A 14,234-nucleotide genomic window follows, 5' to 3' on the forward strand; every position below is an offset into this window, starting at 1 on the left:
TCTCAATGAATTTTTTTTACATTATTAGACTCGTTTTAAAATGGCGAAACTTCATTATGGAACTGTTTACAGAAATAAATTTTATGCTAATAGTCTTAAAAATACTTTCTTACCTCACCTGAGTATTCATTTCACGTAATATGGAAAATATTACACTGAAATTAGTTTTATCACAATATTTTAAATTCACAAGTTACTTAATTTCTTAATATTTAACAACCACGAGGAAATCATAGGTACCATTGCAAGTAAAGACTGCAATATTCTTAATTATTAAATCATTAATGAAAGATTTATTTTATCATAAAAGATTTTGTTCTGAACTAATTTTCTAATCATACATTTTTAGAACACAAATAAAGAGGCTAAGGAAAATTTCAATACATTTATTAGAAACTTGAAATCACAAAGAGGCTGATATTAAATAACTCAAAATGACCGTTTCAAATTAATGAGTTTCAGTACAATGAGAAGATTGAACATCACAAAATGAAAGGAGCACGTTGACAAGTTGAATCAAAATAAAACAGAAGTAGAATTAGAAACTTTGAAAATCACAATAAGATTGATATTTTAAGAACTCTAAACTCAAACGGAATGTTTCAAATTAATGAGTTTAAATACAATGGGAAGATTGAACATCAAAAAAATGAAAGGAACACATTGGTACGTATCAAAATATAGCACAAGTCCTCAACTCACTCCTTGTCCTGGCTTTGGTCCTTTGTTGGTGTTTTCGTGGCGTTCGCCTCCTTCTCTTTATTTTCAAAAGTAATAGGTATATTCCTTGTAGTCGAAGACTCCTGAAGAGCTTTCAAAGGAGCTTCGACGGTCAGCTGTCCATTAGCACTAAGATGAGATGTCACAGTGGCCGGATCCACGTTATCTGGTAAATCGAACGAACGGTACATTTCACTGAACTCGTAGACATCTTTACCTTTGGCTTCGTGTTTAGCGGAGATGGCAATTTTGTCGTTCACAATTTTGACGGTGATTTCCTCCGGTTGGTAGTTGGCAGTGTCCATACTAATCTTGAATTTATTGTCCTTTGAAGACACCAATACTTTCGACTTGGGCTCATACGGTGAAAGAGTCGATTCGGAACGCAGCTTGCGTTTTCTTCCACTTCCACTCCTCTCGTAGTCGTCTTCTAAATCCAGTAAAGCACTCGGCAAGCGTCGGAAAACATGGCCAACTTTCTGGTCGAGTGTGTCTTCCAAACTGTTCAAAATATTGATAAGCAGGGGTCTTCCACGAACACGACGTCGGTGACCATTGTCCCAACTCAACAGAGGAGAGTCGTCGAATAAGCTAGACAACGCCATTACTTGATCAAACACAATATTTCTTGCAAAAAGATTCGGTTTAGAAAAGCAACACAACTGAGAAGCCGCTCACTGAAAAAGCACACCAAGAACACTGCTATTCAAAGCAAGAGGTTTTTGATCTAACCGGCAAAAGTGGAGTGCTCGCTTTTTATACCTTCCGCCAGGTGTCGGGGAACAATCGAGAATCGCGGAGAAATTTCACCGCCTAGAATTTTCTATGTGTTGTGGAACATTCTGTTTACGCCTCCGGCCGTTAATAGATGGCAGCACATCCTACAAAGTGATCAATTATTGACAGTTTCGATTTTAAAAAAAGAAAATAAAAGTAGTTTTTGTTCATCCGGTTGAATTATCCTTTTTCTTTTTTTTTTTTTTTAAAGGTAAATCCACTCTAAGTTGGTACATACAACCACTATATATTTTAAAGAAATTTATTTTTTCAATTATGGGATTGCGAGAAATGCCTTTTATTTTTTCTCTTAGATATTCAATAAATTTAATTCCGTTTTTATTAGTCTGTTTCATTGAGTAGCTCTAAAACTGCAATCAGGCTGAAAACTTAATTTAAAACTAAAGTAGGTACATCCTTTATATGCGGATTTATTGGTTAAAGATAGTGAAGCTTGTACGCATTTTTTACATTGACCATGAATTTAAAAAATGTAATAACTGTAGTTTTACTTTTTTTACCATGCTTTTATTAACTTGGTTTGGTCCTTGGTTGTTCAATCGGAATCTTGTTACACAATTTTCACCCATTTCCTGTGGCCGGATTCTTATGAAATTTCGTAAGTAACCTCACTCGATAGCAATTCAATATTGTATAATCAAATAAATTAATTAATTATTCCAGTTTCATTAGTTTCTTGTCTGTTTTCGGGTGAAATCTTGGAACTCAATTTTTACATACTTCCTATGATCGTATTCTGTTGTATGTAACCTTAGACTCGATGACAATGGAATTTTCTATAATCAAATTAATTAATTTAGCATTAATTATTAGTTTATTCCAATTTTAATCTACATTTTTGCATAAATCCTCTAAAATATGAGGGCGAAAAAATGCTCGCACAAATTAAAATTAAATACCCATAGAAACCCCTAATTTTTCTGTATAAGATTTTTTTTTCCCAACAGAGAAATAAATGTGTGATATTTTTTATCTTTCCACATAACAAATACAGTGGCTCCCAAAAGTCTTCGTACACCTTCGACTTTCAAAGAAACAGGACCCAATCCATTGGTTAGAAATAATATTTCTTAATAGGTGTTTAATTATAAGATCTATGATCAATTTTTAACAAAACTACATGAAAAGTTTTTAAAAAATATAAAAACTTAATTATTTAAAAATCAAAAACCAAAAAGTGCCGGAAATTTTATCTCACAAAAGTCTTCGTACACTTTATAAAATGTCTATATATTATTGAATAATCTAACTTTTGATTAAGTTATTAATTAGTAGAATATCATACAGTATTCATAACACCTTTTAAACGTCTGGGAATAGATTTCATTCTTTTTCTTTGTTTTTTTTTTTTTTTTTTTTGCGTAATTTCAGAGTAAGTGTTCAACCACACTTCGAGTCTTACTGTTTCTAGCTCAATTTTCGTTTTAAAGCCCTATTTTCGTAATCTAGCCTCCAGATATCTCTAAATACGTTACATTAAGTTAAAATCTGAAGATTGAGGGTGTATTTTCTATACTTTAGGACAATTTTCGAGGCACTAGACGCAAATGTTGAAAACGGTGTGCTTCTTATCGTTACCTTGATGAAAAACAAAGTTGTTTCCCATAACCAAATCTTTGGCTAAGAGTTCAAAATTGGTTTTTAAAATATTTAAAGGAACAGCATGATTCATTATTTCATCAAAAATTCCAAACTACCAAGTCCTGATGCTGATATGCACCCTCACACTAGAACACCTCCACCGTCCTGATTAACTGATTCAACTAAGTTCTAAAGATAAAGTTCCTAATTTTTTCTTCGGGGACTTACAATTATACAACAATTTAACCAAAAATGTTGAATTAATTTTTATCTGTAAGTAAGACGTAATTCTAAAACGTTTTGAGCTTATTTATCATTGATTTTGCGACAAAAAGCGTAAGCTTTCTGTTTTTCGCGCGACTGAGAAAATTTCTGCGGGAAGAGGTCCCACTTAATACAGCTAATCAGAGAACTTGACGAACAATTTTAGGTGAAAATTAAATGTAAAATGTTTCACTTAACTCTGCAGAAACTTTTACAGCACTTAAATGCGTATTTTTCATAAATTGTTCAACTTTAAATCTCCGATTACGTTTTGTCAACTTTGCCGGTTGACCTTTTCTTGCCTTGTTTTCGGTCCGATTTCTTTCTTTAAAGCATCTTATCAAGCACTTTACTATACAAGCAAATAAGTTAACTACATTAGAGACATTTCAAACCAATTTACCGCTACTGTGGGAAAAAAATTCAAATTTTGAATGGTGTTTGCTATTTTTTACGAATACCAGCCATTTTATAGTAATAAGCACAATTTTAAGGAAGAAATAAACAAAAAGGTAAAGCCAAACGACTTATAAGGGTCAACACAATGCAAAAATATTAATAAAACGCTATATGATAAATTTAATCATGAATCTATTCGAAAATATTTGAGTGTACGATGACTTTTGTGGCGTGTTATTTCTCTGTCTCTTCGTTTTCTGGCCCATTTAAAAAGAAGAACCGTCAATATTTTGAAAAAAAACCAATGGTTTGTATTTAGAATGACATAGGAAAGATGTGAAAAAATATTGGACTTCATATTCGAATTCAGTTTCGAGTTATTTTGGTTTTACTAAAAAATTTCAAAGTGTACGAACACTTTTGGGAGCCACTGTATTCTACTTGCATTAAACTTATGTTGTACACAGAAATTATATATATATATAATAAAATAAAAAAAAGCTTACTATTTTTCAAAGTTTCAATGTTATTATAGTAGTTTATTGATTAAATTTACTGAATAAATTTACTGAACTCCGTCATCGTCAATTTAACCCTCTTAGTCATTGTCTGATCGAAGTATGTAAAATCGAATTTAAAATTTCAAACGCACTATACTAAAAAGCAGAAAATAATTAATGAAAAAGTTTTAAAGTCTCATGTTTTTAAAATTAAATAAAAAGTAGACAATCATTTCTCGAGGCTTCATGCTGTTTTAAAGTCCTATACAATTTCAGAATTTCCTACAGATTGTTTGGAAAATTTATCTCATAAGTTTTTAATATGTATCAAAATACTTGGGAGATTTAAAAGGAAAAACATGGGGTGCATGTACAATGTGTAAAGAAAATTTATCAAGGAAAAAACTTAAACCTCAGTTTCTACTATTTGCGGAGCGATAAAATTGCTAGTTAAATTATAAATGTATCAATTGTCTTTTGCGTGCGCCCTATATATTTCCTTTTAAGGGGGTCCGGGACACATTTTGAAATTTTTTTTATTATGTACTTTAGAGTTTTGAAGTTTTTTGAACTGATTCATCATTTATTTAATAAGCAAAATCATAACATAAATATGAAAAAAAATTATTTTTTTATTTAAATTTAATTAGTTTTTTTCAAAAAAAGGGGTTGCTTTAAATTGCTATAACTCAAAATATTGTTGGTCAATTTTCAATTTTTTTTCAAAAAAGTATGCACAAATATCTAAGCTTTAATTTTTATTCGGCGATTTTAAAAATATTGATTCAATAAAAAATAAAAAATATTTGAAGAAAAATTTCGAAAAATTCGAAGATACTTTTTTTTAAAAAAATCATAATTTTTGCAGTAAACATTTTTTTCAAATTCGCCGAATAAAAATTAAAGTAAATTGCTTGAAAAAGATATGCTCCAAGTTTCATTACTTTATCTCTATCGGTTCCTGACTTATAAGAGTTTGAATGCAAGAAATCGGGAAAAATTGCATCATGGAGAAAAACGCGTTTAAAGTTTTAAAGTTACGTACACATTCGTTAGATGCTTGCAACAAAAATAACTATAACTTTCGTTCTATTTAAGGTAGAAACAAGATTCAAACGTCCTCTTAAGCAGAAAAAAACGGAGCAATTTTTGAAATTATAAAAAAAAATTGCAAAATTTGAGGATTTTTGTGTCCCGGACCCCCTTAATGCTTACAAATATTTAATAGATAATAAAAACTGACAGTCAAAATTTTTCTAGGCAACCTGTAAGAAATTCTGAAACTGTATGGGGCTTTAAGTCTAACTGAAACTTCGAGACATTATTTTATACTTTTTAGTTCATTTTTAAAAACATGGTACTTAACTTTTTTTATTTTAAAAATAATTCAAGGAAATATAGTGTACTTGTTCTTTCATTTTTCTTCGATGCAGAAAAATTATTTGTGTTTCTTTTATCGCGTGCAATCATCTTGAATTTTAAGCAAGCCTCTGATTGCTTTCTTTGCACAAGATTTTGAAATCACTTCCAGTTCAAGAAAATAAAATGCAGATAATGATTCTGTGGATGAAAGAAGAAAATGTTGTAATATTTTATTTGACGGCAAAATACTTTAAATATTTTTTTATTCTTATTATTTCAACATGAGCTACGAACAAATAAATACATCTTTTGTTTTGATAAGAACACTACAATGTGTAGGTAGCTAGACTAAGTTTGACATTTTAATATGCTTCAATCACAAGCTCCGTTTCAAGCTCTACTATGAAAAAAGTTTTCCTTTCACCAAATATTATTACAATTCAGAATTAAATGGGAAACGCCAAGAAAAATAAATATTATAATGGACGCTTTTTGCTGCTCTTGGACCCATTAAGCAAAATATCTTGCCTCAGTATTGCATAAAGGTTGACATGCAAGAAAAATCATCTTGCATTAATACTGCCTCAATGTTGTTATGTTACTCCCTTTATGCTGTCAGCAGGCTGCCACAATATTGACTGACAAGGTGTATGCAGCATAATATCAGGAAAATATCAAGGTAGGCTGCTTTTGTAACATTGCATACGTATTGATATGACAGGATAATATCAAGATGTTGTCATGACAGCATGAAATCAAGGTCTAGGCAAGATGATCTTGCTTTTGTAATCTTGCATACGTATTGATATGACAGGATAATATCAAGATGTTGTCATGACAGCATGAAATCAAGGTCTAGGCAAGATGATCTTGCTTTTGTAATATTGCATACGTATTGGTATGACAGGAAAATATCAGGATACATTGACATGACAGTATGAAATCAGCACGTTTGCAAGGTGTTTTATCCATTTATTTATTTGTATTATTTTCACTTCAAACTCGAGAATTAAATTTCATTCTTTAATTATTTCTGTTATTCTTCAAGATAGTGTTCTAGTCTGTGAATATTTTCTTAAAGCTGACATCTGATCGGAAATTCATATAAAAATATTAATAGTACTCGCAATTTAATTTAAAAAAATGAAAGTTTCTTCGTTTTGCGTAATACTTGACTTATTTTTTAAATTCTTGCTTCTAATTGTATAATAAAGACATAAAATACCTATTTAGAAATAATTGCGGAAGTTTTTATAGCACATTTAAGAGTAAAGGTAGCAAAACAATAAATAAATACAATAAAGTACATTTTCAAATGGATGTCAGCATTGAAAATATCCCATGGACAAAACATATGAATTTATCTCAAAGAATAACATAAATAACCATTGAATAAAATTAATCTTACTTGTGAGATTAAAGTGATAATACGAAATTCTGGACTTCATGTCCTTTGTTATTTTCGGCCATTTCTAACATTGATCGCACATCGTCTGCGATATGACTTGTTTAGTACTATATTAATAAACAAATGCAAATATCAGTTATTCATAAGTTATTCCTAAAACAATACTATTCCACACTAATAACTAAGCAACCAACTTAACGAAGCCTAAAAAATGCAAAGCCACGTGCAACTCCTCTGAACCGACTGAATCAATGTGCCAGCAATGCGAGGGACGCTGGGTAGAAAGAACTGTGCGCATGCGCAAGTATCAACGAAGGTCCACCTGCTCTATTGTGTACTAATTACCTTGACGGCGACAGCATGAAATCAATATCATCTTGACGGCATCAACATGTATGCAATGTTGTTATTTTAAGGTAATATCAATATTGATATTTTAAGATGAATGCAATGTTGCATACGTGTTGTTATAGTAATATTGCTTTTTAATCTTTATGCAAGCTTTATGCAGTATGAAACACGTCAATATTGACGCCGTCAGTATAATATCAAGATCTGTCAAGGTTGATGCAAGAAATTTTGCTAGTAGGGGATGCTCATGTTGAAATGAAAATTATGCTTTTAGTGTTGTATAAGAAAGCAAAAGATCTACCATGTGATAACTTATTAAACAGGGTCGGATCTACCATTTTAAGAGTGGGTCATGCTAATGAATGACCCCCCCCCCTTGAACGAATCTACGGTTTTTTCCAGGAAACACTTTTAAAACTGCTTGGTTGTCAGTAAAAAACACCAAGTCGGTAAGGAATAGGACACTTAGTGCAGCATAAATATTACTAATTGATTTCATAAACAATAAAAAATAATAATAATAATGTGTGTGTTCCAAATATGCCCCTCTCTTTTTTTAAATAAGCCCCTTTCGACAACGATCCCCTACCTATTGCCATATGACGTTTTAGAATATTTTGAAAAATACAGCACCTCTATCTTAACAACGGGTATAGATCGCTTCGACCAAGTACTGAACATATAGTCCATTATTAGCGCAATAGGATACATATATACTCATGCGTTTCCTCCTATATAACGAACACCCCCATAATCAGGGCACTTTTGTTCGGTCCCATAGGTGTTTAGAATGGAGATACTTCACTACTAGATTGAACCTCATCTGATGCTGATTCTTTTTTTTTTTTTTTTTTTTTTTGATACCAGGGGTCTCCGCCCCCTGCTCGCTGCCGCTCAACAATCCCCTTCGCAATCTTATTTGATTCGCAAAGATTTAAATCGTCAGTTATAGAGAAATAAATTAAAAACGCATTAGGAGTTGCCTTTGGAACAAAAAGCACCCCTTCCCCGGGATTCAAAATAGCATGTACCAACTTGTGCAGAGCCGTAAGGGCTAAGGGGCTTCTGAGCATTGCAAAACTGCAGTTTTGTACGTTTGAAAAGTCGTTTTCTTATTTGTAGCCTCTAGTAATATATTTTGCCCTTTAGCTCGTGGCTGGAATTGAGTTGAGCCTAAGATTTTCCGTCAAAATTGAAACCCTTAAAATTTGAATAAGAAAGAAGAAACAAACGAATCTAAAAGTCGTATCTATGGCAACGCCAAATAAAGCATCAATAATTTGAATGGAAATGAGATGTTTAGAACTTGAATAAAACTGCTTGTAACTGTTTTTCCTATGGAGATAGAACCTTAGTTTTTCAACCATAGGTCGAGTTAGATCTGGAGTAAAAAAAGTTGCTCTTTACAGGGGTATCAAAAAGAAAACTGGGATATGTCCTTCACTTTTTACTGACAGATTTAATGAAGAAGGTAAAGACTAAATTTAGCTAAGCCTTAAAAAAATCGAACTAAAAACGTAAATAACTCCCACCGTAAGTAAATAAGAGCATTGAAATAAATTGCGTTGAACGCGAAAAAAATCCACTCGATATATAATACAGTCGGGTCCCGAATTACGCGAGGGATGCGTTCCAAGATTCCTCGCGTAAGTCGAAATTTCGCGTTGTAGAAAAATATAAGTATACAATTGTTTTAGAAGCTTACCAAATTCTTTTAGACAGTTATAGACACCCCTCACACTGCTTTAAAGCATTCCTCAACTATACACTAGTTTCTTACTTAAAAAAATGAACTTTTATTGTATTTAAAAAATAAAAAACTGTTTTATTCAACATGAAACGCTTTAAGATGCACAAAATAAAGATCAATTGGAAGGAAAGACATAAAATAAAACAACACGGTAAGTACAGTATGTAGTAATAATAAAATGCTGAACTATAATAGTACTGTACGAACAATATTTATGAGTTTAAAAATGAAAATAATGATGATTTATGCTTTATGATCAGATCGTTATTTTTATCTAATACATTTTTTTAAATACTGTTGCTTCATCTTTTCTTTTACAACGTTTCAATTTATAGCAACGCACAGCCCCTCTTCCTCATCTCTTTATTCCACAATATAAGAGCAGCTTCCATTTTCATAATATTTACTTTGCTAGACTACTCTGCAAGCTTCAATTCGCAACTCCAACGAACTATAGGGGGCACTGAAGTCACTGTCTAATGGCGGACTTAAAAACTAAAACAAACGCACATGGTAACGAAGAAAATGCTAAAAGTGTTGTGATTTTTGTTCGTACGTATGATTTTTTCGCTTTATTCTTTTTAAATTAATTTTCAAAGTCTTGTGGATATTCTGGCCCACGTAGAAAGAAATGAGAATTCAAGAAGCATTACTAAACGTCAAAGATTAATGCAAACTACGTAGTTCGTAGTTCTAAGCAGCTATTTCCACGATGTTGAATTCGATATTTATCAATTCTTGATAAAACTAAATAATAATTGTGGCCTGACAAGAATAACAATTAATGCTAGAAAATTCAATATGACATTACAAATTGTTATCGAAAGAAGATGATACTTTTTTGCCTTGCTTGGCTAGCGCTTATTGTTTTCCATTTGTAGCTGAGTTATTTCTCTCGAATTCCCGAATCGGTTAATTAAAAAATTTTCTGTTTCGATTTTTCTAATTTTTGAGTTACGATTTAATTGTGTCATGTTATGCAAATCATCAACAAAATTCTCACGGATATATGGTGGTAGTTTTCTTTTCAGTTAATTGACCATTATTTCTTTTCACTTATCGAATTCTGTAATCTTACTACCATTGTATTCCACTCATGATAAAAATTAAAAATGGTTTTAACTAAAAACGCGAAATCTCGCCAAGGCTACTTTGCTCGCACTATACTAAAACTATAACCCTAAACAAATTTGGCGAAATCTTTCAGCTGAGAATAAAAGGAATAAAGTAAATTCTTTCTCGGTTATTCATTTACGATAATATATTCAAGAAAATATTTTGCATACTGTACATTCCAACTAAATGCTGCTGTAAAATATGGTAAGTTTAATTAATTTAAGATTAAAAAAAAACCCCATATTCTTACAAATTCATACAAAACAATAAAATTTTTTACCTTGTTATCCAAGTTTGTTAATCCAGAATTTTCGCTTTCGCCAATTATTAAGGAAATAATGAAAACTAACATTATTTTGAGAAGCTCGAGAATACTACTAAGGGACGAATTAATTTCTGTAGCTGAAAGCGAACTAAGACACATCGACTGCGTTAATAAATACTCAGAACAAACTGCTTGTGTTTAAGTCAACTGACAAACGTGGAACGCAACGTGGCAATGTTTAAGTTTCATTTGCAGTTTTGTAAATCACCGCAAGGTAGCGTATTCGAGCGCTGGAGTTCCGAATATGGGTGTCTTATCTGGCGAGTAATCGCGTTTGGTGATTGTTCACTGCGAGCGATTATTAGCGGCACGTGGATTGTTTCTTTCTTTCTTTCGGTGCTTAATTGCACAGGTTTATTTTGATAAAGACTACAATCTGAGTGCTTTGCCTCGCTTACGCATGATAGATTTTATTACACATATTAACAACACATGAAAGAATTTACATTATAAAGAGGGGAAAGTACAGCCGGATCGAGGGTGGGAGTCGAGCCCACCGCCTCAAGTGTGCCAATGTCAAGCAGTCACTCAGACCACTCGGCACCACAGTTCAAATTGTTAGTTATTAATTTTATCACATTTAAAGTAATTTTAATGTTTGAGAAGACACTCAGATGTTAAATTTTAATCTTGTTACTTTTTAATATTTCTTTAATCTTCTTCTTCTTTCCGGCGTTTCCACGCAAATAGATAGGCGATATGGAAACAGATTCCTTCCACCCAATTCACACAGTTCGCACAAATTTCGATTAGTCCGCTTTGGCGAGAGAAAAGAGAGGAGTACCAAACATCCCTCCTCCTAAACGCATCTACGGAACATCTTCAACACGACCCTCCCGTACATGCATTAATTTCCATTTGCACACGCACATAAACAAAATGAAATTTTGTATTTGTAATCGCGCATTGCCTTTACAGTTCTTAAGAACTTACCTTATTTGAAAATATTTTGGCAACGAGAATTCAGAAGAAAATTTTTCATTTTTCAGAGAAACAATTTAGTCGCCAAGTGTGCGATAAACCACGCCAAAAAGAAACCTAGCGATATATTTTTCTATAGTTCGTGAAGGCAGTTTAACAACGTCCTAAAAGTATCTTCAAAAGAAAAGGAGGAACTTTAACTTTATTTATAAATTTATTTATTTATTTTCAAATCCGCCTTTTTACTGGCAATACAACAGATATCCGTTTTGCAGTGTTGCGATCTATAACGTTGTTTAAGAACTAAGACAATTTGTATGTTTATCGCTCTTTATTTCGCAAAGCACGCGCCAAGACGCATGCGCATTGACTGGTGAAATTTAAGGATTTACAGAGACTTACAGTGACTACCGTAGATTTTCCCGGTTTAGGAAGATTGGGCGCCGCATATTGGGGGCTGTAAATTGGGCGCCGGGAACTTTGGACGCCGAGTATATTGTGCCAAATATTCCCGGGGCCCAAAATGCTCGGCGCCCAATGTTTCCGGCGTCCAACATGCTAGGCGCCCAAAATTCCCATTTCGTGATTTTCCCTACCCGCTGTTGTTGAGAAATAACTAAGTTTTTAGCATTTAGGATTTATCCTGTCCCTAGACGCATTTCGATTGTTGCGTGCGCAGACACAAAATAGTCTCCTTTCCCCTACGGAAGAGAGTGACTACCGTAGATTTTCCCTACCCGCTGTTGTTGAGAAGCAACTAAGTTTTTACCATTTAGGATTTAACCTGTCTTTAGATGCTAGCGTGGGATGTATATGAAGCCAGATTGTTATCAGCGGCCCTCCTGCAATGTGGAGAGCCGCCGTGCGAGGCTGCTAGTAGATGCGGACTGCATGCACGACGAAATGCAGAAAAAATACTTATATGTACTTCGCCGTTCTTCAGGCTGGGTGGCTAAAGCCACCAGTTTTGATTGCTAGCAAGATTGAAGTACTTTCCTAGATCCAGTGGCGTCCTTAGTATGGATGTCACCGGGGCTAGAATTTGCCATAACATCCCTTCCGCCCAGGGGCGTGCACAGGGGATTAAAGAAGTTGGCCCGGGCCCACGCCTGAAGGGGCCCCAATGTTTTTAAAACTAGGGGTGTAATATAGGGGTAAACAATGTGGAGGGGGCCCGGAAAAGTGATTTGTGAGGGGCCCCAAAATTTCTGTGCAAGCCCCTGCCCCCCTCCCAAAAATATAATTTAAAAAAAACCCTTTTCTGTTTTATGCTTTCACGAGATTCATACATTTTTTTTTCCATATGATGTAACGAAAGTTAATATTAAAAGACAAGAAAAATTAAGAAAGCATTTTATGTAAAATTTGCAATAAACGCATTATCTTACCTCTTGGATAAGGTAAAGCAAATCGAAGAATGCTCCGTTCTTAGTATATAGTTATTTTTTTCTTTCTCTAGCAGGAACATATGTATAAATGACTTGTTCTGGAACGCCTGGAGTCAAAAGCTCCTAATTCCATATGTATAATTCTTAAGTTTTAAAAAATGTTAAACGATAAAGACGGTTAATAAATTTTGAAAAGATTGAAAAAAATAATAGGAAGTGAGTGTGGAAGCCAATTAGAGGAGAGGTTGGCTCGTCCCACCATGGCGGCGAAGTCCTGTATTAGTATTATTTAGGTAATTTCACCGGCAGTGAATGACGCGGAAAGGTAGAGGGGAGAAAATAAATGTGCTTCCTCCTACTTAGAAATGGCAACATTAGTGCACTTTTTTATAAGGCACTGTCGTCGAACAGCTAAGTTCTTTTATTAGTTTTTTTTTTTTTTGAGCAATCACGATTGCTTATTGCTTTCATTTGACTGTTTTTGATGTCCTATCATTTTATTTTCCCACCGCCACCCTCTGCACCATCACCGTGGACAGGCGGGCTACTCACGATACTGCACCTATAGCGAAATCCTCCATCCATGTCCTACACACACGCGCATACATACACAACTACACACACGCGCATACATACACAACTACACGCACACACGCGCACATACACACACACAAACACACACACACACAAACACACACACACACACAAACACACACACACACACACAAAAACACACACACACACAAACACACACACACACAAACACACACACACACAAACACATACACCTACACACACATACACCTACAAACACATACACACACAAACACATACACACACAAACACACACGCATACATACACACACATACACACTACTCACACATTCATGCCTGCACACAGGCACAAACACATATGCCGACATACACATACGCATACATACACACACATACACACAACTACCCACACATTCCTGCCTGCACACAGACACAAACACATATGCCTACACACACATACACATACCCCCCCCCACACACACACATACACATACCCCCCACACACACTTATGCCAGAACACAAACACACATACCCCGTACACACAAACACCCCCCCCCCCCCCCCACACGCACACAAACACACATGCCTACATACACACACTCGTGATTGCGAAAAACATAATTTGAATTCAAGATGTCAAAATTCAAATTAATTTTTTTTTTTTTTTTTTTTTTTTTGAGCAATCATGATTGCTTATTGTTCTCATTTGACCGTTTTTGATGTTCCGTGCCTTTTTCAGCTTGGACCAGAAGCCTTTGCAGCACCACCACCCACCGTCCTCTGCAGGCGGCGCGG

At 34.0% G+C, this 14,234-nt stretch overlaps 1 protein-coding gene across 1 annotated transcript; it reads right to left on the reverse strand.

The window, feature by feature from the left end:
* Positions 1 to 393: 393 nt before the first annotated feature.
* On the reverse strand, positions 394 to 1,325 carry LOC129229785 (protein lethal(2)essential for life-like). The gene has a single exon (XM_054864159.1). It carries the CDS (start codon positions 1,323 to 1,325, stop codon positions 699 to 701), a length of 627 nt encoding a protein of 208 aa, XP_054720134.1. The 3' UTR covers positions 394 to 698.
* Positions 1,326 to 14,234: the final 12,909 nt, after the last annotated feature.

The sequence above is a fragment of the Uloborus diversus genome, chromosome 9, assembly GCF_026930045.1.
Source record: "Uloborus diversus isolate 005 chromosome 9, Udiv.v.3.1, whole genome shotgun sequence".
Classification (NCBI taxonomy): Eukaryota; Metazoa; Arthropoda; class Arachnida; order Araneae; family Uloboridae; genus Uloborus; species Uloborus diversus.

Coding starts and splice junctions, on each gene's coding strand:
- LOC129229785 (XM_054864159.1), bottom strand. CDS start 1,325: ATGGCGTTGTCTAGCTTATTCGACGACTCTCCTCTGTTGAGTTGGGAC.